A 27,932-nucleotide genomic window follows, 5' to 3' on the forward strand; every position below is an offset into this window, starting at 1 on the left:
ATAAATACGTCGAACTGCCATCGATGCCGATAGAAACGTTGTCATTCAGCATCAACGTTAAGGCGGTGAGTATCCACGTTGAATTTACATGTCTTGTTGAAGTAGTGTCAAACGTGACCATTGTAACCCAAGTGTATTCTGAGCTGATGAATTCAGATTTGATTTAATCATAATATATTCAGAAAGTCTTCAAAAGCATTAACATATACCTGGAGGCAAAAGTTATTTCACATGGAATTTTTTCATTGGCAATCTTGAGAATGATTTTTTGGATATACAGTGCGAGTGCTAATTAGTTTCCAAGTTTTGCTAGCCAATCAAGCTAACTTTGCCTGAAAGTTACTAGCCCACAAAATAATTCACTATACCGAAATTTGAATGTAGCCAAGGGTTTGATCATTAAGCTGATAATATGATGAACATTTTTTCTCAAGCCATAATCTTGCATGATTTAAACGTGTATTGTAACTTGACAAGTCGGAGAGAGTGATAGTTACAAAATGACCCCATGAAACTCACAAGCCAGTCGGGTGAGTGACTGGAGATTTACTGTCCCGACTGGATTTTTACTAACCTCGGGATAGCGGGCTATTTCACACACTGTGATATGAACCAGAGAAAGAGTGTTAATATGGTGGAAGAAACGTAACCAGGCAGTTGTTCGAGTTTCACGAAATTTGCAACTTATTTGAGAAAAATGGCCAGCAATGTTCACTTTAAAGGGCCTGATCCTAGACGATAAGATGCTTAACATTTCCACTCAGTGCAGTCTTAAGAAGTATTCTAGTCAGAAAAAGAAATCTGTTCATCATTCTGGAAGTTCGGCATGAAAAGGACAGATGAGAGCAATACTTACGTTTCTGTACCTTGCCGCTTGATGTTGCCCATTGATTCAACGTTCACAGAAACACCATTTAGCGACGTTTTCAGCCAATCAAATTATAGACCGTGCCCTCAGTGTCTGCCCATCTGTGTCCTCCGTCAAGACCGACGCCAGGGCATTGACGTCGACGTACAGTGTGAAACAACTGTACAGTTTCGTTTTAACTGAGATGGACGCTCAAACACTAGCTACATTTATACAAAGATCCTTATGCTACTAAACATGCATAATATAGTCTTATAGTGTCGAGTATTTGTTTATTTGTATCTTCGCCATACTCAGCAATACTCCAGCAATATGACGGCGGTCTGTAAATAATCGAATCAAGACCAGACAATCCAGTGATTTACATCGTCAGGATCGATCTTCGCCATTGATATGCACCCGATGACGTTAGTCACCTCCTACGACAAGCAAGGATTGCTGAAGATCAATTCTAACCCGGATCTTCAAGGGTCTGTTACCTGCAGTATGATGAATAGAGAATTTTTCATGTATCTAATGAAATGTGATGTATCTGTCATCGAGTGAAAAACGTAATATTTTCACGAGGGGCGTAGACACATGAAATGTTCTATTTATCACATACTTCCACTTTTACTTAAATTTAAATAATAATAATCCGAGAATATTGGATTAGCGAAGTCCAAATACTGCCAAGTGTGAACTAAAAAACTGTTGACTTATTTGTTCAGGAACACAGATAAGACACAGTTGGGTATTCGAAAATAAAATAAATATCGAGACAACATATGTTTGTATTAGTTGCTAGATGTTTATTGTCATTGCAGTATATGATCAGCACTTATAATGATATGCATTAAGCGATCGTCAAAACTCGGTGCTTGCGTAGGAATTCTTAAGAACCAGAGGCATAGTGTGCCGTGAGAAGAAAAATATCAAGTATGATAAGCATAAATGGACAGATAACACACCAATTGTATGGGAAAGGTCACTTGTAAATGAAAACTGAGTATGTTCCAATAGTCCGAACCACAACATACGGGGAGAGAACATTTAGCAGAGCGGGTGCTGTACTCTGGAATGATTTACCTAAAAGTGGCAGAAAAGAGGAAAATATCAACAGTTTCCGATCTTGTCCCAAACCATCCTCCTCAAACGAGCATTCGACTAAGCGCACATGAGCAGGACTCTGGATATGTAGCGCTATACAAATATCTAATTTGATTTGATGTGATTTGATTGACGTTTGCATATCGCGATAGGCACCTGTTACACGAGTTGTGTCGGGTAGAGCGTTGTCATGTTGAAACGGCTCTTTCTGGTGGTTAAAAGTGGGGAGAGGTGAGCGATTTGCTGTAAGATTGCCTTGAACCAAGACTAGCTCTGATCGACCAATGTAGGAAATGGTTCCCCACAACATGACCGTACCTCCACCAAATCCGTCAACCTGTCGAACGCAGTTCGGCGCAAGACGTTCGTGCTTTCGTCCATTCGTTGTCTCTCATCTCGTCGTTGCAGGAGGAAACGCGTCACCAGTTCTCCAGGTTCAATGCCTGTACCCTGCACCATTGGACACGTCGTTGTTGATGTAGTCGTGTCAGGACAGGTCCAACTGTTGGTCAGTATGCTCGAATTCCTACCCTCTCAGCTGATTTCTGATGGTTTGATCGAAAATTCATCGAAGACCAGGCACCTGTCCTGCAGTGTCCGTTGCTGTAGCAAATCGATGACGTAGTTTAAACACACAGCTGAATCGGTCCTGAGCAGGAGATGACACCCTTGGCTTTGAAGTTCTGGGTCTAACTTTGGTCGATTTGAAGCGGGTATGTCGATGCCATAATCGCGCAATACGCAACACCCACGACACGACATGATTAACGCTATTCAAACAAAGGAATTGTCTTAATGACGATTGCTGTCAAAATATATCGAAATGAACTGATGAAAACGCCTTGCGTTTCATTTTTTTTTTTTTTTTTTGAAGTGTATATTATAAAGTAGACATTATATCAAGTAGTGATGAACGTTTTCACGCGGAGACAGATGGGGGGTGCCTGTGAACTCAATTGTAAACTTTCAGGAATTATACAAGCGGCTACATCGACAATCGCGCTAGCAAAAAATGCTCAAACATGAATAGATTAAATGAAAATATTGTATGCAAATATGAGCAGTTTTGACACTCTGAGTAGGTACTATATGCAGAAGTATCATTATTTGTGGAAAATCTTGATATGAATTATACATATTACATCTTAGCTGTCTACAATGATAGTAGGATGAAACAATCATAGCAGCCCCAAACATGGATAGAAAGGGCGATACTATCTTGCTAGTAATGATCATGGGTTGTAAACTGATACAATTGAAACAGTTGTATAACTGGATTGCATGAGTGATACTTTCCAGCCATCTGCATACTGAGATCACATTTCAGACAGGCCACACAGAACAACAAACAGAGGCCTTTGTAGATACTAAATCTATCCACATGGAAAAATATATCGCAACACCCGATATTTTTCAAAGTATCAATATGTTACCAACCACAGCAAGGAAACATATCCAAACCTCAACGTAATTTACTATCTGCATAAACTGAACCTTTAAGATTACTTTAATGGCAAATATGACTATACGCACAAAAAAGAAGTACTGTAGCTTAATAATAGAGACAAACATGCCCAAAAATGTAATGATAACAAGGTCGTATGATGTCAATATCAATTAATCAAAACTTTATTTCCGTACAAAGGCCATCGGGCCCATATACATACAGATTCATACTTTATAATACAATTTGCATTTATGTATACACGCCCATCTGCATACATGTATACAGGTAATCAGAACATACGATACAGGTTAATATGGATAAAGTAGATAAAGATATGATATGATAATACAAAAGTATAATATGGTATTTAATATTATCATTCTTTTAATAGCTTACATCTTGTTCATAAAAATGCATTATACATGTATATAGGTTGAACATTTTCAAACTGTCATACGAGTTGCATCAATTTGTCATAAGTAGTTTCTTAAAGTTATGCATATTCGTTTTGAAATTACTTGGTCAATATTTACGACGTAAGTCATCATATCTAGGTCAAATGAAAGTAAAATGGTATTCGTCTTCTAGACCTCCGTAACAGATAGGACATGTTCTCAAATTTGCGTTAATTTTACACCATCGTCCTTTATCAAATTTTAACCTTGGTAATCCTGCCCTAAATCTAACTAAATATTTACGTAATTTATAATCTGCAATTTCAAAAAAGTATTTTTCAGGTTTTAATAAGCTTTTGAATTCTCTCCATACAAAATATAACGTGTGCTATTGTCAAGATCGGATCTCCAGTTTTGTTTAAAACTGTCAATAAGTGCGGTCATTTTCAAGATTCTGGCATACAATCCTTAACAAATCAAACCAGTATCCAAACTGGACACAATGTCAATAGCCGGTGTAGCCTCCACCTACTGTAATAACAACCCTGACCCTGGATACATTAAATTGAATTTGCATGACACTGAGATGTTGGTTTCCATTCTTGATGGAGGGCTTGTTCCAATACATTCAGGTTTTTATACTCCAGGATCTCTCTGACGTATTGTGCGACCCTACTGCCCCAGTTGTTGATAAAGGAGCCCCATATCAGCAACAAAATCAACAAATTTTCTAAGTTATCGGGTTAAAAACAGTTCCCTGAAACGATATTTGCTTAAAGGTCACATGCAACCAAAAAATCAAACATAATTAACACACAATTATCACTTATTCATGACATATAATATACATTGCTGGTTACGAAAAAATATATAAACAAAATTATAAGCGTACAATCGCAAATCGAAAGTGCAAAATTGTGTACTTCGGTTTACTTCCCAAGAAACGAAGCAACCGGGATACCGAACCCAGTCAGAGCGGGTGGGTGTGCACTCAAGTGTAACGGCTGGTTCATTTGCAGATGCCGCCCCCACGGCTCATTGTGTGTGTATATATAGAGATGTTGGGTTTTGTAAATACATGCTCATTTTTTGTGTAAAACATTTTGCAATCAACAGACATCATAACTTGTCATGTGTTCAAGTATCACACCTGCCTGTCTGTGTAATTACATAATGTGACAGAGACCGAACTCGGGCCATAAATCAATGCATTTTGTTTATGGTGTATAGCCTGTTTGGTGTTAAGTTCAAATTGCATGTGGTCAGTGATAGCAGCTGTGTATTGAATATTGTCATTAGCAGACAGGCAGGCAGACACACAGATGTCAATAAAACAAGACATTGAATTTTGTCTGTGACAAGGACATATCTATATCACAGTTAGAAATTCGGTCAACGCTAAATAATGACATTGCTTTTAAGTATCGAACTGAGAAAGTGTCTCGGTAAGAAGAACGTGTGGTGAAATGGACAAATGAAATTATATAAACAGTTAATTTACAGTCATAACATATAAAAAGCTCGCGCCTGTGAGATATCAACAAAACATTAGAAAAATAGCTCACACCAAAGCCTTCACCGAGTATTCACCCGACAACCATAGATTACCTCTCACGGTGTACTCTCTAGCGACACCACAGACCTTTTAACATCAAACCTAAAATAACATTGTACTATAAATGTGAATTGTGTATTTCATTTAATAATTACATGTTCTTGTGACGTTAACTGAGACTCTGGAATATTTTGATGTGATGGCGTAGACAGTCTGTACACGCAGGTCACAACGTCGGGCTTCCTCTATGCGTGGTTGGGTGGCTGTTTGTCTGCATGGATGGGTTGTGAGTGGATGGATGGATGGGTTGTGGGTGGATGGATGGATTGATGGATGGGTTGCTGGATGGATTGGGTGGATAGATGATAGATAGCTGGACGGATGATGGTTGGTTGGATGGTGGATGGGTGGGTTGGTGGATTGATGGGTGGATGGATGGTCGGGTGGAGCAGATCCATGACAGTAATGTATGTGTTGTGGAGAAATCTGACCATGACGTGTGACAAGAATGGTTGAGTGGCATGAATTGCCGAGGGGCGTCACAGAAATGTTTAACAGACACGTGACGCAAAATTTTGACAGCAATCATATGGATGGCAGAAATCTTTGACAGAAATGGGTTTGACAACATTAATGACATGGGTCTTCGCTTCAGACAACATCGTGACTGCTGCAACAGTTCCTGGACAGATTCATCCTTCTACAGCGATATTTTGAGCATCCACCCAGTTTCTGCCAAGTCAGAAGGATGGGAAACTTTCCACTTTGCCTTCTTTTCTTCATCCTCATTGCCATGGGTGAGCTATAAAAACATAATCTTTCTTTGTACAGAAACATCTTTCTTCAAAACACAACGGACATATTGCATTTGTCATGCTCAGTGATACACCAATTTGTTCGAGCTTGTGTTGTTGAAACTGAATTCCAATCTTAATACTACCAACAGCTTTTTTATACCATATGTGTGTTATTGTCTTTATTTATGCAGATATATATAGAACGTCATATTAGTGCATTCGGATGTTTTGTATTAAACGATAAGATGTCATGGGAGCAGAGAATCAACGAGTTCGAAGACCGAGTTGTTTCGCTGCTCCCATGACATCTTCGAGTTCAATGAAAAACATCCAAATGCACTTGTATGACGTTCTATATTTATCATACACCCTCTTATCTTGCATTAATCTGTTACTTAAGTAAACAAATCATAGGAGTTCAATACGGAATCTGGGATGCAATACGGAATTTGACCACGTCATCCGTTTTGCACCCCTGTTTTACTATCCTAGGTTTACATGGGTATATAATAAGTAGGTAAAATATATATTGTTCCACTTTCGTCACCATGATTCCTTCAGCTGACAACTTGTATAGAATTATTGGCCAACACACTGTCCTTTCACTTATCAGACCTTAAGGAAAGACTACAGAATAAGAAGCATATCTTTCTTATTTGTGATAACTTACTTTTCATTTTCAAAATCGTTGGTTAGTGTTACTAACCGGAAGTCGTCCCAAACAATCCGATTTTAAATGGCTATTTTTCATTTTGATGCTCCCTTATTTTTTCGAATATTATAGGTCGTGCTTCATGCACGTGCATTTAGCACATTGTCCGATAATTACGTCAAGTCGAGTTTTCGGGGCCATGATGCGTTTTGGCGAATGTTTTCTGTTTGGGTTCAAACCTGTACCATAGTTTTTGTTGTTGTTTTTTCATACAATTGCTTTAAGAGTGATAACTTTCTTTTGTCCGGTAGTTTATATCAAGCATCGTATGGCTTGATGTGTTTTAATCACACTAATCTGTTAATGTAGAAGTAGAATCAACAGACTCTCATGAATTCACTACTATACAATATTGTAAGACAACCTGAATTCATTCTGTGGATCCATAACTTTGCCTGACCCATCCCATATTCTTCAAGTAATTCGACTCAATATTCATTGTACGATATGCATTTTTATTTATCACTCTAGCATCCGTGGCAGCTGAAACCTACTTAGAAAAATACGGGAAACTGAGGGAAGAATTAATCAATCCGTTAAAATACAACTACAAAGTGAGACCTGAAAATGAGACCTTCATCAACATTACTCTGGATTTTAGAACTCTGGACAAATTGGTAAGTGCATGTTTAGAATATCGATAGCGACTTCGAGGTTGGTCTAAGGATAGTGTGATAGTTAGCTTAGTTTAAGGGATACTGCAACTTGACCTGAGACTCCTCTCAGGATAGTTACGACTGGGTAACAAATGGGTTCTTCACTTAACTACAGTTACAAAAAAAAAGAACACCTTTAGAATACAGCACCACAACTTCTCGTGAGGGCGATCTCTGCCGTAGGTCACGTGTCATTAAGACAAGCAACCAGTTTGTGAGAACCCGTTGGACGCGAAACCGCGACCTTTGGATTGTTAGCTCGACAGCTAACCGACTGAGCTAGAGTAGAATAGGTCAAGGACAATTACGAATGCTACGGGTAGACTTGGTGTCTCGTGATTTTATTCTACGGACAATTGCCATTTGGCACACTCGTCCCATTCCGTAATCTACAAATTAACGTGTGGCGTGGAATGAGCCGATATGCCTCAAACTGAAAAGGGTTGTTGACGTCAGGCGTCAGACGTAGATTTCACGGTGCATGCATGAATGACGCGCTTTTATATAAATCGGTGATTTTGTGACAGAAAAGTGATGTAGGGAACACTGTAAGGATAATGTGGATCGCACTAAGGAACGAGAGAGACATGAGCATGTGTGGTGACGGCACGAGGGTGAGTTAGCCTTCGAATCATTACTTTACAAAATTTATGTTGTGTGTGAAAGAGGCAAATTCCAGGCCAATTTCCATTAGCCCAAAATTTCTACATTAATCCATTTCATAATGTACTTTCGATGTTTTTGGTTTCCCGTTTTTGTGTGAAAACAAAGTATTAAAATGCAAAAAGGAAAAACAACAAATGGTACTCACGTAATTACATCGGGCATGTACCTGCTATATTGAATTAGGTCCCTAACCCTAACCCTAACCTAAAACCCTAAACCCTAAACCATAACCATAACCCCTTGAAATAATCCTAATAAATAGAATGCATTGACCGAACCACCGGACATGTACCTACTATATTGCATTAGGTCCCCAACCCCAACCCTAAACCCTAAACCCTAAGCCCTAAGCCTAACCCTAGCCCTAGCCCTAGCCCTAGCCCTAGCCCTAGCCCTAGCCCTAACCCCAATCCATTGAATTAATCCTAATAAATAGAATGCACTGACAGAACCGGCACAAACACGACTGACGTGTCTAGTGTAATGCATTATTACCGCTTCGAAAAATAAAATACTAATAAAACACTTTTCTATGTAATGGTGCAAATTACTGAATGACAAAAATATATATGTAAATTAAAAAATTACAAAATACAAAATACACAAAACATAACACTCAGCAGCCCGTAATACAAATAAATATGAGCGTATTAGTGAAAAAAGAAAAATATTTCAAACTGGTGCTTGCAAAATATTGCGCATCCGCCGGTATACAACTACTGGAAACTCTCAACATCGTTGGGCTTATGCAATGACATAGCTCGTAGAGATGAAACACCAGTGAGCGGAGCTTATACGCACTCGCTGAGCCAGACAACCGTGTTGCCATGCAGGCGTCATAGGGCATTGTTTCGAGAACGTGCTTTCGAACAAAATCACATTACATTACGTAAAAGGGTATTATGACGTATTTTTAAAGTTTGTGGTGCTGTATTCTAAAGGTAGGCCGGATTTGTGTAGAGGCAGAGGGTCTGGTGGTAAACAAAGATTAAAAATATAAAAATGGGAATATCAGTACACATGCCGAAGAATGCAAATAAGGTTTCTATTTAGTGACATTGTGTTTGTATTGTTTCGATTTTTACACAGATATTAATTAAGTTAGGCAATCTTATAGTATTTTTGAAAGTTAAATTCATCCGGACTAATCCCAACTGAATTAATCCGAAATGTTTTGTAAGTGAAAGTTGGAAAATCACTCTACTCTAATTTTCTTGCAGTAATCATAAGCTAAGTGTCCAGAATGTTGATTTGAATCTCCTATGTTTTCAGGACATAGCATCCCAGTCTTTAAGTACCACGTTTCTACTTTATATGGTGAGTGCAGTCGTTCCAAAACCCTTCCCATCACACACAGATCATTATATAATTACACAAGTTAATGAGTGGTAGTTACTTAGTGAGTGAGTGAGTGAGTTTGGTTTTATGCCGCTTTTAGCAATATTCCAGCTTTATCTTGGCGGGGGACACTAGAAATGGCTTTCATACAAGTACCCATGTGGGGAATCGAACCCGGGTTTTCGGTGTGACGAGCAAACGCTTTAAACACTGAGCTACCCAACCGCCCCGATAGTTACTGAAGCAGAGAGTTCTCTCTTGTGGCTCGTCATCTCTTAGTACCGACCTCGAAGCCCCCTAGATCACAACCAACAATTCTTAGCTTCTTCAAGGGGAGTACTAGCGCAGTTTTTTCATATGGGTAAAAGCATCCTAAAGTCGCCTTCCATGAATAAAAACATCGCAATAAACACGTACAGTACGCACTTGTATTCCCCCCTATTACGGAAACACCCGACTGAAGCGGGTATCATGTGACATTACGTCATATGTGCCTGTTGCCAATGTCGTAATAAATTATCATGTCTTCCTACAAGATCCCAGCCTAGTCGAACAGAGATCATATAAGCAACGCGGATAATTTTAGTCCCGAAAATCTGGTGAACTATAAAACACTAGTCAGGACAATGTATATTTCCCTAGTTTCAGCTTATGGAAATAGTTATTGTACTAGGTCATAACCTTAGAATGACATCAGGTCAGCCAATGAGAATACAGAGCAACTTTCACGGCACACAATACTGGCAAAAAGCGGGTCTAATGCCGACGTGCATAATTCGACAAAATGGAAATCAATGAATAAAACAGGTATTTCTTTCTTTGCCGTTGTAATTATAGATAATAGCTTTTTTCCGGTTGACTGTAGTATTTTGGGATCCAAATCGGAATTCTGAAATTCTTCACGGGTCGACGTTTCGATGTTAATGCTGACATCGTTATCAAGATTATCATTGATAACTGTTGTGAGGATCTTCACTGAAACGTAGCATCTATTGCACAAAAGAAGTTGTCAGACCATAAAACAAGCAATTATCAATGTTGACACAGTTTTTAACTAAGTAATTCATATGACTCTGTAATCCTAGAGAAAGGATAAAATGTGGGCAGTATCTAGTTTCTTCTTTCTAATTGTATACATTAAGATGTAACTTGAACATAACTACCGTTCTCTATGTTTTAGTCATGGATCGATGAGCGACTCACTTGGCCATCAACAACTGACATCGAATACATGATATACAGCATCAATGAGATATGGACACCTAATCTTGTTATCACAAATTAGTAAGTACATGTCTAACCACAATGAAGAGATATTTCCAAAAACGTTTAAGATGACGTCTGTGTGCGCCTTCAAATATGCTAATATGCCATGCTAGGAACCTTGTAATGCAATTATGTTCTATATTGCAACTAGTCCTGACGATTCCCCAGACACAATGAAGCATACAAGGTGTAGATATATAGAGGATACTAAACGACCTTCCGTGTAATACCAATTTTAATAAACGAGTTAATGACTTGGTATCAAACGAGCGAAAGCGAGTTTGATACTAAATCTTTCACGAGTTTAATAAACATGGTATTTCACGGAAGCGAGTTTAGTATTCTGTTTATTACTCTCCAACATAAATTGATAGAAACTGTCTAGAGTGTGATGACTTGAGTCATCTTTCCTCGAGTCAAGTAAGGTCTAATGCCATTGTGACAGAGGTATAGCATTGTGACGTCATAACTGTAACCATTAGGACGTCATACGTTTAGCCGTAAAAATATTACATAGAGAATACTACACGAGGTCTCATCACAAACGAACTATACGAAACTCGTGTCCTTCCTATGGTATCTGACCGAGCGAAAGCGAGGTCAGATACCATAGGAAGGTCACAAGTTTCGTATAATCCGTATGTAATGAGACCGAGTGTGGTATTTTATTTATTACCCACGTTTAACATGCATTAAATTGACAAAATGGCGTTTTTGGGGATTTTTTTTATGGTTTAAAACCGAAACCGGTTTCATAAAGAGGTTGCGGAAGAGTTTGTACTGTAGTACAATATTTGTATGACGTCGCACTGTAATGACGTCACTACATTGGTAACCGACGTCAAGTTGTCATCGCCTCGTACAGCCTCCTACAGTAAACTACCCCGTTTCTTGGTTTGCAGTTGCTTCATTCTGCTAACACCACTGGTGGAAACATTGCATTTATGTTTTTAGACGGATATAATGTGTCAGTTCGACTCACAATTAAACAGCGACACGGCAACGTTCGCAATGTTTACATTCCCACAATGCATTTAAGTTGTAGAATGAATGAATTCCCGTGTTTGTTATGAATGAAAAAATAGTTACGTCAGAATGTGACCTAATTGAGAAGTCGTCGGTTATCCAATCAAATCGTTAGAATCTCAGGTCAAGTCGTTACTACACAGGTCAACGCGATACGACACTCTGTGACGTGCGAGATTAGTATGCAACTACCCATACGTTGACCACGTGGGTAATAAACAGCAGTATCTTACACGGGAGAGTAATAATTTAATATATCTAAGATGCTTCGGTGAAAGATCAAAGGCGCCGACAGTACTTTATCAGACGATAATGTGCACTTTTTGCATTACGTCACAATGTAATGCCATTCTAGTCTGCCCCCTCGTAATCGAACAATTTTACATTACGTAACAATGTAAGCGACGTCACAATGCATGTCAGTTGTCATCGCCTCGTACAGCCTCCTACAGTAAACTACTCCTTTGCATCTCGTTTCTTGGTTCGCAGTTGCTTCACGCAGCTAACGTAACAGGTGGAAACATTACGTTTATGTTTTCCGACGTTTTAAATGTCTCGGTGAAAGATCAAAGGCGCCGACAGTACTTTATCAGACGATAATGTGCACTTTTTGCATTACGTCACAATGTAATGCCATTCTAGTCTGCCCCCTCGTAATCGAACAATTTTACATTACGTAACAATGTAAGCGACGTCACAATGCATGTCAGTTGTCATCGCCTCGTACAGCCTCCTACAGTAAACTACTCCTTTGCATCTCGTTTCTTGGTTCGCAGTTGCTTCACGCAGCTAACGTAACAGGTGGAAACATTACGTTTATGTTTTCCGACGTTTTAAATGTCTCAATTCGACACACAGGTTTTCAGCGACACGGTAACGTTCGCAATGTTTACATTCCCACAATGCAATCGTGGAGTGTCGCTTGACTACTCAGCATCGTCTGGATGTACCTTGATCTAAACTTCTACTTTGGTAGTGAAATGCGACGTCTCACATGGTTTACGTTAATCACAGATGAAATTAAAATAATTTAGAGAATATATTTAATCCTGAACGTAAACCGTCATCAAACTCTTTATCAGTTGATTTTCTGGTAACGTTCGTCTTAACGTAGGGGTGGTACACATAAATAGAACAGCGCCAGTTAGCCCTAAAAGGAGGATTCTAGGTCCGACACCGTCGGTTGTTTTTGCCTTAGATTAATCGTCATTAACCTTAGAAAGTTTTAAAATTGGTGATCTAGAAAGAAATGTAGTTCGCTCAATCTCATACTATGGGGGAATAGTTATCACTTTCGCCTTGAATTATGACGTTGAAGCACTCGGACGTTTGCGTCCTCGTGCTTTTAACTATATAGTTCAGGGCGAAAGATGCTTTATTACACTATATATGGTGGTAGAGCGAACTGTATTTCTTAGGTATAAAAGTAAACGCAGATAAAGATTTATAGTCACCCTCTGAAGTTGGTGACGCATGCGTAATGACTTTTTACTTAATCATGGCCTCATGGCTGAAGATTTAGAGAAGGAATGAGATGAAAATTTAACCGAGAGAATTATTCTTTACTCTTTAATATCAGTTTTTTTATAAGGCCAAGTTAAAAAGTCAGTTTTATATTAAACCTCTAAATATCAAATCGAATAAAAAAATTAAATGTCTATATTTTAAGTTTTACATGTCCATGGACTTTTCCACTAAAAGAGAAATTCTTACCTTCTGATGCTACGGTGTTGTTTTCAGTATGGACAATGTTGGGCTGTTGGGGATAATTGAAGACGGTCCTGTTCCCCTCAGGGTGTCTAATGAGGGTCACGTGGTGTGGGCTCTCCGTGAAGCCGCCACGACTACGTGTGAGGTCAACGTCACGTTTTACCCGTACGACCATCAAACATGTAACATAGAAATCATGGAGTGGGCGCACCCCATAAGTGAGGTGGATCTCCTACCGTTGGGCATTCATAAACATTCTTATCTGGAAGATGGCGAGTGGTCGTTTGAGAGCTCTTCTCAACATATCGAGGAAGAGATAGGTTCACACAATCAGACTTATAGAAGGATCAAGTATACTTTCAAATTCCGCAGGTACCCTGATTGGTATATTCCGTTGATGATGGTACCACTGTGTGTTCTGTCGCTCCTGATGCCAGGTATATTCTTAGTGCCGGAGCATTCCGGAGAGAAGATGGCCTACGGTCTGACTGTGATGCTGTCATTTACAGTCATCAGCTCATATCTTTTTGAAAAGCTCCCAACTGTTTCAACCCAAATCTGCTTGGTGGGTAAGTAAGAGTGAGTGAGTGAGTTGAGTTTCACCCTGCACTTAGCAATATTCCAGCTATATGGCGACGGTCTGTAAATAATCGAGTCTGAACCAGACAATACAGTGATAAACAACAAGTACATCGATCTACGCAATTGGGAACCGATGACATGTGTCAACAAAGTCAGCGAGCCTGACCACCCGATCCCGTAAGTTGCCTCTTACGACAAGCATGGGTTCCTGAAGATCAATTCTAACCCGGATTTTCACTGGTCAGGTAAGTAACAAGAACCAACAACCCCACACTGCTGACGACCAGGTGCCTGACTCTAGAGTGTTAAATGGGACTGGGTTTCACATGACCAAAATCCGGATCTGTACACTATTGAAATAAACATAAATACAGAAGGAAATACATGCTATGACCAGAATTTACGTATGTTCCCAGATATTTCCTAATTGCGGGCATATATTTCATATAAATCTTTACTTTTGAAGCATATGCTCATCGTACATTTTCGTATGCACAAGTACCTCATTCATGATATTGTCGTCCGGTAATTCCGCGCACCTAAGCACATCGATCGCAACACGGCAACTAACGTCTCATATTTTTTGTGGTTTACGTGACTAAACATGCTGGTATGCATCATATTTACCTAGAAATCTAAGGTTTATTGACGACAATTCTAACGTTGCATTATGCCATTCGGTTGACCTTACCGGCATTCTGACGACATCGCGTGCTGTCCGGTAATTCTGCGGAGCAACTGACGCGCATAAATCGAGCTTGAGATCCGAAGTATGGAAGCGTATTAAGGCCAGATTCTTTTCCAAAAATTTCAAAAAGCCGGCAATTATTCACTTTTCGATCACATTAACTGCCTCGTATGTTGGTCGGTTAGTTTAAATTTAGTTAATATGAACAAGCTACATAGGAAAGAAATACGGTTTCGTCTTTAAAAATAATATGATCAACAAAATATAATTTAAAAACATATACACGTGGCATCTTGGTAAATACAACCTAAATATTGACATGGAGTGTTGTTTGCTTGTGTCTAATGAATGTAACACATTACAGTAAAGTTTAATCAGTTGATAGTTTCGAAATAAACCTTCAAATGGAAACCGTCACTGATATGTTCCAATCACATAAATCTATGTTACCCAGAGACTGGAGAGATGGAAACTAGCTTTCTGTTTGATGACAAGCAAGACTTACTTTGCCGTTCTCGATGTGTCAAACACAATGCAAGTAAACACAGTGTTCTGTTTGCAGGTGTATACATTGCTACATCGATGACGTATGGTGCAGCTATGATTGTTGGTTCATTGGCGTTGCTTTCCTGCGGCGACACCAAGGAAAAGAAGGAAAACAAGGAAAGTGAGGAAAACAAGGAAAGTGAGGAAAACAAGGAAAACAAGGAAAGTGAGGAAAACAAGGAAGATGTGAAGTGTATCAAGATGTTAGCTGGTACTTACTCCCTTTCGGTACAGATAATTATGGTTTGCACGTTAGTGGGGCTTTTGGGTTGTAATACAAGTAACAGCCTTGCTATATTGATTAGTGTTCCATTACTCCTTGGCTTGGTGATCACTATAATAATACCATGGAGATGCTTATGCCTGTGTTTGAAAGCTGTAATATCAGGCAGATGTAATATATACAATAAGTACCTGCGTTGGAAAGCTTATTGGTACGGAAACTCCACAAACCCCACAGAGAAGGAGATGTCTGATCGTACCCATTTAGTCTCTTCGAGAACTGACAGACCCTCGTATTCGGCTGAGAGAAGTTAGTGATTTTACCCAGGTTATTGTTTAGGTACTAACATTAGTTTCAAGCAGAAGACGATTTCTTTTAACTGCTCTAATAATGTTGGAAATTTGCAATGAAGTTTTCTAAATTTGAGGAAATAACCTTTTCATTGCAGTGAACAAAACACATGTTATGGCATCTAATTGTTAAACATCGTTAAGATAAAGCTCGTTGCTTCAATATTGCAAGCGTACATTAAACTGAAAAGGACATGTGGCATAAAACACGGTTATACACATTAACATCCCCAAACGCCAAGTGGATACATTCTTTTGTAGCTAAAATTAGTTCAACATTGACAAAGCAACATATTCACACGTGTCCGAATATGGAGCTACCAGCGAGTATTATGAAAATGTTAATGAAAATGTTTCGTCATAAAAAAGAATATCTCATTTAATATGTTAGTTTGACAAAACGCCACTGTGTTTAACTTGCATGTCCAGCATATAGTCATGCGCTTCCATCAATACTCTCGTAGATTTCATGAATACAAATTTCTCGAGTCTAATTTGTATGTGATTATTTTCAAATATATGATAAAGTGTTTTAGGGATCCTAATTGTTTGTTTGGTTTGGTTTTTTGTTTGTTATTTGGGGTATTTTTATGTTATTTTGTCATATTCTAAAACCCGGAAATGCATTATCAGTAATAATTACATGGGATATTGGAACGATTATACGGATGCATCATGTGTATCAGGTGACAGTCGTTTGCAAATGTACATTCGAATTCACGCAGTTCACTTGCTGTCTCGAAAGTGGCTAGTAATCGAAAATTTTAAGTAAAGACCACACTGCAGTTCGATGCCAGTCTTTGAAAGAACGTTATCGCGAAATTAGTTCCAGTTTACGCTGTGGCACGAGGTGCCCAGTCCTTCAAGGCGATTCGACCCTGATTCACTCTCTAGAGTTTCGTCCTGTCCCCTGAGCATGGCCTAAACCTATGATCAGGGATTCAATCTCATTGTTAATTAAAACTATTTATTGAAACAGGAAAGGGAAAATGTTTTGGCATCCATATTACATTTCCAAATGTTTATTTCTGAATATGAGTTTATAGCTTACAGTGAATTAAATAGGGTTTCCTTCACTTTCAGCAGATTTCCTCAAATTACATTGGCATACATAGTTTCAGGCATGAAATCGTAAATGAATGAATCTTTAATTAATGTTTAATGCATAATCTAATCATATAAATGAATATTGAACATCCGTGCAAAAGGATAACCCGTCTTGACTATCCTCAGTATCAGATTCTAAAATGTCATCCATCAATCCATCCACACAGCATGGTGTGTGCATAATTCTTCGATTTCTCAAGATAAATATATAATTTATCTTTCGAACATATAGCGTCCAAACAAATTGTAAGTGGATTAATGATTTACCAGATCTAAAAGTTTCAATATGTGACATGTATATATTTATTCAGAGTTTTCGACATTAGTTCTTACCAATTGTGGAATATTTGCATTTCTATTCTTGTCATTATGAAACTATGATGAATAAAATCGGATATTGATAAGTTGTCTACAACGTTTGTAATCATTCCGTAGGTGAGGCTGTTGTTAAAAAGACTTTTCCAAATATCTAGGATTGAAGAATTCATGGAGAGTTTTGTAAAAGCAATGAAAACTTTTGAAAGGCCATTACCAGTATCTTTGAGATTCAGGTTAGGGTTGGTCTTCAGCAACCCATGCTTGTCGTAAGAGCCGAGTGACGAGATCGGGTGGTCGCTTATTTGATTGACACATGTCCTCGTATCCCAACTGCGTAGATCGACGCTCACGCTTGTGATCACTGGATTGTCTGGTCTAGACCACAGGCATATAGCCGAAATATTGCTGACAACCCCAAAAGGACAAAATTAAAAGAAAGGAGAATTCATGAAGCGTCGTGTAAACAAATCATTGTACAAGATGTTACCCTCTTCCTAAATACTTACATGAAATACTTACATGCAGTTTTGTACCCGTGAAGGTCCGGGTTAGAATATTGATCTTCAGTAACGCATGCTTGTCGTAAGAGGCGACTAACGGGATCGGGTGATCAGGCTCGCTGACTTGGTTAACATGTCATCAGTGCCCAATTGCGCAGATCGATGCTCATGCTGTTGATTACGTACTGGATTGTCTGTTCCAGACTCGATTATTTACAGATCGTCGCCATATAGCTGGAATATTGCTGAGTGCAGGGTGAAACTCAACTCACTCACTCACTCTTACTTACCCACCAAGCAGATTTGGGTTGAAATAGTTGAATAGATCAGATGATGCCCCTTCAACAAACCCCTCTGGTATCTCATACGTATAAACCTTCTGAAATACATTGAAACAGTACCGATTACTTGTGTGCATGACATTGTATTTGTGAATGAACAGTTGACATGAAACTACACATATTAAGGAGGTCAAACTGGATTAAGATTTTGTATTTATAAGAGACAATTGTATAATTTTATAGCATGGAAAGGAAGGAGCATCGTAATTACCTGCATAGCTATATGTTCAAATCCACTCTCTGGTTGTTGCAGCTTCTGAGCTATCTCGTTGAACACAACCACCTTTTCTTGTTTCACTGATTTGATCATCGACATTTTTGGTATACATGGCTCCTCAGGGCCCTGTAGTAACCTTGACCCTGATAGGACTCCTTGACCCTCCCAGCCCTCAGAACAAATGCTTCCAGGTTGTCAATCAAAGCTCCACACAGGAATCCAATCTGAGGAGTAGTAAAGGGATACTGTTTGCGGGAAAATTGACTGTCCTTTTGTTGGCTTGAGTAACTGCTGTTGTTATCAGTCTAGTAGGAAGTAATTGCTCCAATTACACAGAGATAATTTCTTAAGCAGTTACACCAGAAAGCTACGAAATTTATTTATTTATTTATTTATTTATTTATTTATTTATTTATTTATTTATTTATTTATTTATTGTATCATTAATTAATTAATTTATTGATTTATGTATTTAATCAATGTATGAATGATACTACAGAGTGATACGACACATACACTCCACACACCATACATTGTAAAAGAAACTGAACATGGTTGGTGCATGCCAACGTACCGTGTGGTCATGATGTCAACCTCTAGCCTGCCAGGTGCAGCTTAGATTATTTACAGTACGCAGTTGTACAGCAAGAATATAGCTGGGTGCAGTGTGAAACATCTAGCAAGACATACAGGCCTTTAAAATCACTCACCCATCCTACTTCCATGTACAGCCATTAGATATTATGGGACGGTATGGTAGCCTACTGGTTCAATCATTCGCTCTTCACGCAAAGATCTGGGTTCCCTCCCTTACAGGAGTGCAATGTGTGAAGTCTGTCTTGAATCACCCACTGTGATGTTGCTGGAATAATGCTAAAAGTGGAGAAAGTCATACTCAGTATTTGCTTTTACGGTAGTATGATTTTACCTCGCTTTTAGCAATATTCCAGCAACATCACCCCGGGGGACATCTCTTCCTTGGTCCCGTTGTACAAAACAACCTTAGCTCTAGGGTTACCTTATCTCCTTAAGTTTTAACCTTAGGCCTTTGCTAAGGTTGACGTCCCCTTATACGAATCTACCTTACGCTAAGGTAGCCTTAGTTAAGGTGAAAATTTAAGGTTGGTCCGACCCAACCTTAGTGTGGCTAAGGTTGACATTTCGAGTAAATTCAATATGGCTACATTCTTGTTGATGCGTGATGAAACTGGAAAAAGTTTGAGAAAACAGCGTGTTTTTCCGAGACTAGAAAGTCCGAGACTGACTTGGAACTCATATCCCAGTATAGACTCACACGTGAAGCTATTTTCTGCCTCGTGGACAAAGTTCGCCCAATGGTCGAAAGACCGACACAGCGTTTCCATGCTATGGCAGTCGAATCACAAGTCCTCTTAACTTTGAGATATCTGGCAAAAGGAGGATTTCTTTCTGAAATTGGAGATTTGCATGGTCTGGACAAATCCAGTGTTTCTCGAAGCTTTCATTGCACGGTGAATGCAGTATGTACCGTGTTAGACAATATTACTTTTCCCTGGAGTCTACAACAGCAAACTAAAGTTAAACAAGATTTCTACCGAGTTGGTCATTTCCCCAAAGTTCTCGGTGGTGACCAAGTGCCTGGTTCAACTCTTGACTCCCTGATATGGAGTAACAGTCAAGTTGGCATGAAGATGGAAGAAACTGCACCTGATGGCTGGCTACTTGGTGATTCAGGGTAAACCATTTAACAATAGTCATCTAACAGTATATGTTGTGGTAGTTATACGTTTGAAGTGCAGTAAACAGATATACCATTTCTGTGTAGCTTCCAAGCATAATCGCTGCTATACCAATTATTGATATCATACATTTTGAAACAAAATTAATGTTATGTACCTCATACTCATTGTACAGATATGCATGCAGACCTTGGATGCTGACCCCCTTAGCAGATCCTCAGACAAAGCCAGAACAGAGGTACAATGCAGCCCATATCAGGACAAGGAACACAGTTGAAAGGGCATTTGGAGTGTTAAAGTCAAGATTCAGGTATTATATTCATGGTTCCATTTGTGTATAAATGGTGATATGACAAAATATAGATATATAGTATTACTCTTTGGAATAAGAATAACCTAAAGGCTTCTTGATTTCCTCCTTTTTGTTATATATTCCATTATATTAGTGCACCAGGATAGTTCTCTTATCTTTTGAGCTGTAATATTCATAATGTACATAGAGAATACTACATTTATATCTGTGTGTTAATTTAAAGAATATTACAACCAGTGAAGAACATTAATGTTTCACCTGATAAAGAATATCATTTATTTGTTTATGGAAAATTTTGTTGAAATTGAACATAACCTAAATTGTACAAACATAATATTTAAGGCACAATTTCTTACTGTAAGTACAGTAATGTTTATCTGACTTTTTCAGATGTCTCCATAAGTCTACTGGATGTTTATGGTTCAGTCCACAAAGATGAGTGGCTGTAATCATGGCTGCTTTCAAGCTGCACAACGTCTGCATAGACAAAAATATTGCACCACCGCCAGAGGACACTGACATGGAAGTTGATCATGCTACTGGGGAAAACTGTCCTGCCTCTAGCCAGGATGGATGTTCAACAAGGAGGAAGCTGATTGCAGAGAGATTTACATAGACTGTAAGCAAACAATACAGTAGTCATAAGTTGATTAAATACATGTATTTATGTTTATTACAGTGACATAGATGAACATATATTTGCAGATATCAAAATAGATACCAACAAAATTTATGAATATTTTACTTTTAAACACAGGTGAGATACTGGGATGTTATCATGGTTAGGAAGAATACATAAATTGGATAACTGGGGAAAGAGTATTGGGAGATTTGTTGCCTGGATTAATCAGCATATGTTGTAGCAGTTGAAATTTTGATTTCTCTAGATCAAGTCTTTCTCGCTCTAAAGTGAGATGGTCTTCCGATATTTTTAACATCCTCTTTTGCACCTCAATCAGCTCTTTGAGGGCATCTGCTTTTGTTGTCTCCATTTCCATGATGGAGGCAACATATTCAGGCTGGTGCTTTGGGTTTTCTGCAATAAATGTTATAAAATTCAATTTATATTACATTACCAGCACTTCCATGTTATTTGCTCATTGATCAACATGCTACATTTCATTCCGATAAAAAAATATGAAAAAGAAATCAATTGTAGAAGTCTTATAAAGTATTTGTAAACACATTGTATTTATTATTTGATATTATTGAGAATTCTTATTCCATGATGATATGGATAGCAAAAAATAGTTTTGGGCATGATTAAATAACATTTCATGCAACATATTTAACAATTTCATACCAGATTTTCTTTGCCTGCACCTGTTCAACTTTAGGTCCTTATCTGTAACAGGCCAGAAAATACATCTGTTTTAAATAAATGTTAAATGCCTAATATAACTATTAAACGACTAATGTAACATCACATTAATATCCTACAGAAACAGTAGAATTTAAACAACACTCCAATTGGTTATTTATCATTTCTTACCATTTGAGGCTGAATTATGACTTGGCTGATCTTCTGCTGTTTCCACAGGTTCAGCCATAGAGGTAGCCTCATCACCATTGATGGTTCCATACATTGATATAGGACCTGCAAGGAATTAAAGGACTTAAAGTTCTGTCAATACACATTGTAAGTACATATATATGAGATTGTTAAGCTGTGACTAACTGACTTGATGACAAATTTTAAACATGCTTTTAAAAATATTAGTTAAGCATACCAGGTGTTTCGTTGCTTTTCCTCTCATCGCTGGTGAAGGCCGAATCAAAGTACTCTTCTGTGGGAAGGCCACTCTCACTGACCATGTTCAGTGTTTGAAAAACTGAAAGATTTATGTTAATTATTACCTAATCATCTATGTAATGTCAGACCAAGCTAATATTCATATGACTATCAGTAATAATTATTGAAAATACACACCATGCAACAGAGGAAATGATTTGAAAATATTCAATCAGCTTAAAGATTGTTTTAACGATTTGGAACATATTCTGACAATGATTGAGAAAAAAACACTCACTTTCATCAACCTCAGACTCCAATCCACCAGTTATCCCTTCAATTTGGCACTGTGGAATCAGTGATACAACCTAAAAACAGAAATATTTATATTTCAATATGTGTGTACTTGGAAGAAATAAATCAACAGATGTGAATATAATGTTGTAACCCCGCAGGGAGGGGTGGTGGTTGTTATGAGAGAACACTTTTATCATAACCTTTATATCCTGGTATCCCTGAATTAACATTGTCAAAATGAAATTAAACTTAATGATTACTTTAAATTCCAGATCAGTCAGAGGTACTGGAGCTGGACAACCTCCGGCTTTGGATGATTCTTTTCTGACATCCATGCCTTTTCTTTTCACCTGAGATCTGTAAATTAATCATGTCAAAATTAGTTATTACCTGACATATCCAATTCACATTGTAAATAAAAAGCTTATTGTTATGTTTTCAAATACTAGTAATTGTTTGTCCTTTTTGCTTAAATAATGTAGATAGATAGATAGATAATTGAAAGTTTGATAGGTGTTCGGGCAACTGGGCCCATTTACAACTTGCCCATCATAAAGGTTTGCTACGTTTATACACGTTTACAAAGTAGTAAACCTGCCACACGCTTTAATGTAAGCAAGAGTGACATTCTGAACATCATTGCGAGTGATATTACTTGTACAAAACAGTCCAGTCAAGGAGATGTCAATATTAAGCGCTGTCAAAGATCCCACCAACACCTTACGATGAGTTACATATTTTTGACAATGCATTAAATAATGTTATTATACATCAAAACAACAGAACTTAATTGACCACAACCTACAATGGCATGCACATGTAAGCACACACGCACACACACACACACGCACGCACGCACACACACACACACACACACACACACTTCTGACACTTACTTATAATCATTCCATTTTTTTCTTAGTTGTGCCCCTGTTCTTTCCACTGAAGAGCAAGCACTTATCCTGGAACAGAGTGACAATAATATGATATATTTCATATATCCAATGAACATTATATTTAATTTGTCTATCACTTTTAATTTCCAAGAAGTATGTCTCAGCAAACCCAGCTGCAGTGTATAAAAAACTATCAAAATTAATTTTTTTCAGCAGAAATACAAATAGAATGCCCAGGGGGGGGGGATTGTGAACTTAGTATCATAACATAAATGATACATAGACAAGCGTGCGTTTACAAAACATTCAATGCTATCTGCTAAGATAAAAAAATGAAGACACTTACTTTGCAGCTATTGCATCCCACTCCTTCAGTTTAGTTTGGTTGGTAATAGATGAAGAAAATGATCCCCAAAAGATGTGGCTTCGACACTTCACCTCATCGGCCAGCATTGTTAGCTCGCTCGATGTATAGTTTGACAACCTGTTCCGTTTTCGTGCACTGCTAGTAGACGCCTCTGCCATGCCGAAGTATTGATAACACTAGTTGCTGCTGATGCGAGCAGGGAGATAACTCACAACCGTAACTACGGACATAATTGTATCTCCGGCACTAAAGATTTCAACCTTAGCTAAGGTTGCCGCTAAGTATCCTTCCAGAGTTAAGGTTGACCAAAGGTAGCTTTGTGCAACGGGCGTAAGTATATGTTAAGGGTACCTTAAGCTTAACCTTAGTGACTAAGTTCAACCTTAGTAAAGGTTGTTTTGTACAACGGGACCCTGGTATCCAGGACACATTAGCCAACGCATAGCTCAGATAGATGGCAAGACTTCCGCTCGTATCCCCCCTAAATTTTAACAATGAGGAAAAGTTTCTTTGAGTGGCATTTTTAAAAGTTGGATATGTCTTTCAGTATGTTAAGATACAATTAAAGAAACATGCTAAAACCCATCCTTACCAGATGAGGAATATATATATTCAGGTGATATGATTCGACTAGAATTAAATTTAAGGGGGCATACGGGCGGAAGTCTTTCCTTCGTTTCTTGATTTTGCCCCAAATAGTAGTCCAAATTACGAGGCAATATTAAGTGTCATTTCCAGATAAACAGGTTATTTTCTTACCACTTCCCCATCTACGATACATATAAAGTTCAAGTAGTTGTCATCTTCCAAGAACTCAGCATATTTACAAGGGAGATAATCCACGCCGTTGTACACTTCACCAATCGCTAAAACACTTTCATAGTCCCCCTGAGTTGCCAGTCGAATAGTATAGTTGCTCATCCTGCCTGAAATATACAGTTATATTATAGAATAGCAAGAATACTGACATAGAATTATGCACAAAGTGATAAGATGTCAGCATGGGGGAAGATGACGTCAGCACACTTCATTATATTAATACCGTGAGATCTACGTTCACACATATTATCCAATACAGAGAATTAACCAGCGCCCTTGGCAAATGTTATATCAAAATTAGGTTCTCAAACATGTAAAAATTGATGTCCTGATTTCGGCGTGACGATTTTAAACGTTTATCATGCGTCGTGACACATCTTCTGGTACATCTAGTGACCTGACGTGGAATACTTAAGTGGTGCATCTTGTGACCTGACGTGGAACACTCATGTGGTACATCTAGTGACCTCACGTGGGAAACATAAATGGTACATCTACTGACTTAACGTTGAACACATAAGAGGTACATCTAGTGACCTGACGTGGAACACTTAAGAAGTACATCTAGTGACCTGACGTGGAATACTTAAGTGGTGCATCTTGTGACCTGACGTGGAACACTCACGTGCTACATATAGTGACCTCATGTGGAAAACATAACTGGTACATCTAGTGACGTAATGTGGAACACATTAGAGGTACATCTAGTGACCTTACGTGGAATACTCACGTGGTACATCTAGTGACCTGACGTAGAACACTTAAGAGGTACATCTAGTGACATGACGTGGAACACATAAGAGGTACATCATGTGACCTGACGTGGAATCCTCATGTGGTACATCAAGTGACCTCACGTGGAACACTTAAGTGGTACATCTAGTGACCTGACGTGGAACAAATAAGAGGTACATCAAGTGACCTGACGTTGAACACATAAGAGGAACATCTAGTGACCTGACGTGGAACACTTAAGAGGTACATCTAGTGACCTGACGTGGAACATCATACCTCACGTGTACATCTAACAGACCTGAAGTGGAAACACATAAGAGGAACATCTAGTGACCTGACGATGGAACACATAAAGAAGGGTACATCTAGTGACCTGACGTGGAACACAAAAGTGGTACATCTTGTGACCTGACGTGGAACACATAAGAGGAACATGTAATGACCTGACGTGGGATGAATGCATAAGAGGTTCATCTAGTGACCTGACGTGGAACACATGAGGTACATCTAGTGACCTGACGTGAAACACATAAGTGGTACATCTAGTGACCTGACGTGGAACACATAAGAAGGTACATCTAGTGACCTGACGTGGAACACAGAGGTGCAGAAAACATAACAGGTACATCTAGTGACCTGACGTGGAATTTGATGAGCGTGGAACACATGAAGAGGTACATCTAGTGACCTGACGTGGAACACATAAGAGGTACATCTAGTGACCTGACGTGGAACACATAAGAGGTACATCTAGTGACCTGACGTGGAACACATAAGAGGTGCATCTAGTGACCTGACGTGGAACATTTAAGAGGTACATCTAGTGACCTGACGTGGAACACATAAGGTACATCTAGTGACCTGACGTGGAACACATAAGAGGTACATCTAGTGACCTGACGTGGAACACATAAGAGGTACATCTAGTGACCTGACGTGGAACACATAAGAGGTACATCTAGTGACCTGACGTGGAACACTCATGTGGTACATCTAGTGACCTGACGTGGAACACTTAAGAGGTGCATCTTGTGACCTGACGTGGAACACATAAGAGGTACATCTAGTGACCTAACGTGGAACACATAAGAGGTACATCTAGTGACCTGACCTGACGTGGGGCAACCTCAAGAGGTACATCTAGTGACCTGACGTGGAACCCGGGCAGGGTAACACCTTAAAATGGGTACATCTAGTGACCTGACGTGGAACACTTAACTGGCACATCTAGTGACCAAACGTGGAACACATAAGAGCTACATCTCGTGACCTGACTTGGAATACTCATGTGGTACATCTAGTGACCTGACGTGGAAAACATAAGAGGTACATCTAGTGACCTGACGTGGAACACTTAAGTGGTGCATCTTGTGACCCGACGTGGAAAACATGAGTGGTACATCTATTGACTTGACGTTGAACACACAAGATTAACATCTAGTGACCTCAAGTGGGGCACATAAGAGGTACATCTAGTGACCTGACGTGGAACACATAAGAGGTTCACCTAGTGACCTGACGTGGAATCCTCATGTGGTACATCAAGTGACCTCACGTCGAACACTTAAGTGGTACATCTAGTGACATGACATGGAACACATAAGTCGTACATCTAGTGACATGACATGGGACACATAAGAGGTACATCTAGTGACCTGACGTGGAACACATAAGCTGTACATCTAGTGACCTCACGTGGAACACATAAGAGGTACATCTAGTGACCTGACGTTGAACACATAGTGAGTGAGTGAGTTAATATTTAACGTCACATCGGCAATATTTCAGCCATATCGTGACGAGAACATTTGACATTTAAATAGAATATATATACAGATATTATAAAAACCTGCCGACGAAGGACAGTAAAACAACTAGAATATCACAGATATACATGTAAAACTAGTAATTAAATCTAAAACTTTTAACTTTAGGGGACAGCACAATAAAAATAGGCAATAGATCGCCAACAACTGGAAGGTAGATCACCATACTAGGGGACCATGGGGACTTACATTACTTTTGCTACCTGCATGGACCCTAGCTGGATTTACACCATCCCTTCAGCTGCTGGCGATTGGAAGAAATGTTAGCCAAAATTAAAAGAACAAGAATACTACGTTTAAAAATCCTGGCAAGTTTAAATTGACTTTGAAGGTTTGGGGACTTACGTACCCTCTCAGGAGGACAATATTTTTACGCTACGTCAACCCCCTTTAAGGGTACAGCCACTAACAATCTCAGTTACTAATAGAAACTACCAACAATATAATATTTAACTATTTACAGATTAGTCCACAAATCTAATTCTCTAAAAAATTCAACTATTAAATGATAATTAACATTATAAAAGACCCTTCATGTCTTGACATTAATATTTTCTTATCCCTTGTGATGGAATATTCAACACAGTCAAGCAGGACATGCTTGACTGTGATTCTTTCCATCACAAGGATGCAAAACGGAGGATCTTCGCCTTTCAGTAAATATTGGTGAGTATATCTAGTGTGGCCAATACGACATCGTCGCATAATGACCTCTTCAAATCTGGACTGACAACCCAAGTAGGTGTAACCAATGTAGGGTTTTATTGCATGTAATTTATTAATACCTACTTGGGTGTCCCACTTCTTTTGCATCAGATCACGCGGATGTATG

General features: G+C 38.7%; 2 protein-coding genes and 1 long non-coding RNA gene across 6 annotated transcripts; 2 read left to right on the plus strand and 1 right to left on the minus strand.

Moving 5' to 3' along the window:
• On the plus strand, positions 1–17,428 carry LOC124290060 (neuronal acetylcholine receptor subunit alpha-6-like). 3 transcript variants are annotated; one of them, XM_046726750.1, is made up of 8 exons: positions 1–65; positions 6,010–6,151; positions 7,335–7,480; positions 9,458–9,502; positions 10,704–10,807; positions 13,556–13,897; positions 15,358–15,480; positions 15,526–17,428. In XM_046726750.1, exons 2-7 carry the CDS (start codon positions 6,103–6,105, stop codon positions 15,464–15,466), a joined length of 795 nt encoding a protein of 264 aa, XP_046582706.1. In that variant the 5' UTR covers positions 1–65; positions 6,010–6,102; the 3' UTR covers positions 15,467–15,480; positions 15,526–17,428. The 3 variants fall into 3 exon arrangements, with proteins under 3 accessions (XP_046582706.1, XP_046582704.1, XP_046582705.1); XM_046726748.1 differs by having other exon boundaries at positions 13,556–14,094; positions 15,358–17,428; XM_046726749.1 differs by having other exon boundaries at positions 15,358–17,428.
• Positions 17,429–20,011: 2,583 nt separating this feature from the next.
• On the plus strand, positions 20,012–22,905 carry LOC124290049. The gene is made up of 5 exons (XR_006901819.1): positions 20,012–20,111; positions 20,291–20,425; positions 20,819–21,047; positions 21,969–22,067; positions 22,730–22,905. It is a non-coding gene; the product is annotated as an uncharacterized LOC124290049 (long non-coding RNA).
• On the minus strand, positions 21,075–22,792 carry LOC124290047. Of its 2 annotated transcripts, XM_046726735.1 has the most exons (6): positions 22,718–22,792; positions 22,459–22,528; positions 22,159–22,260; positions 21,921–22,025; positions 21,732–21,773; positions 21,075–21,464 (listed from the first exon to the last, which is right to left on the minus strand). In XM_046726735.1, exons 1-6 carry the CDS (start codon positions 22,790–22,792, stop codon positions 21,211–21,213), a joined length of 648 nt encoding a protein of 215 aa, XP_046582691.1. In that variant the 3' UTR covers positions 21,075–21,210. The 2 variants fall into 2 exon arrangements, with proteins under 2 accessions (XP_046582691.1, XP_046582692.1); XM_046726736.1 differs by lacking the exon at positions 21,732–21,773.
• Positions 22,906–27,932: the final 5,027 nt, after the last annotated feature.

The sequence above is a fragment of the Haliotis rubra genome, unplaced genomic scaffold (assembly GCF_003918875.1).
Source record: "Haliotis rubra isolate DU_JTF1 unplaced genomic scaffold, ASM391887v1 Scf455, whole genome shotgun sequence".
Lineage (NCBI taxonomy): Eukaryota > Metazoa > Mollusca > Gastropoda > Lepetellida > Haliotidae > Haliotis > Haliotis rubra.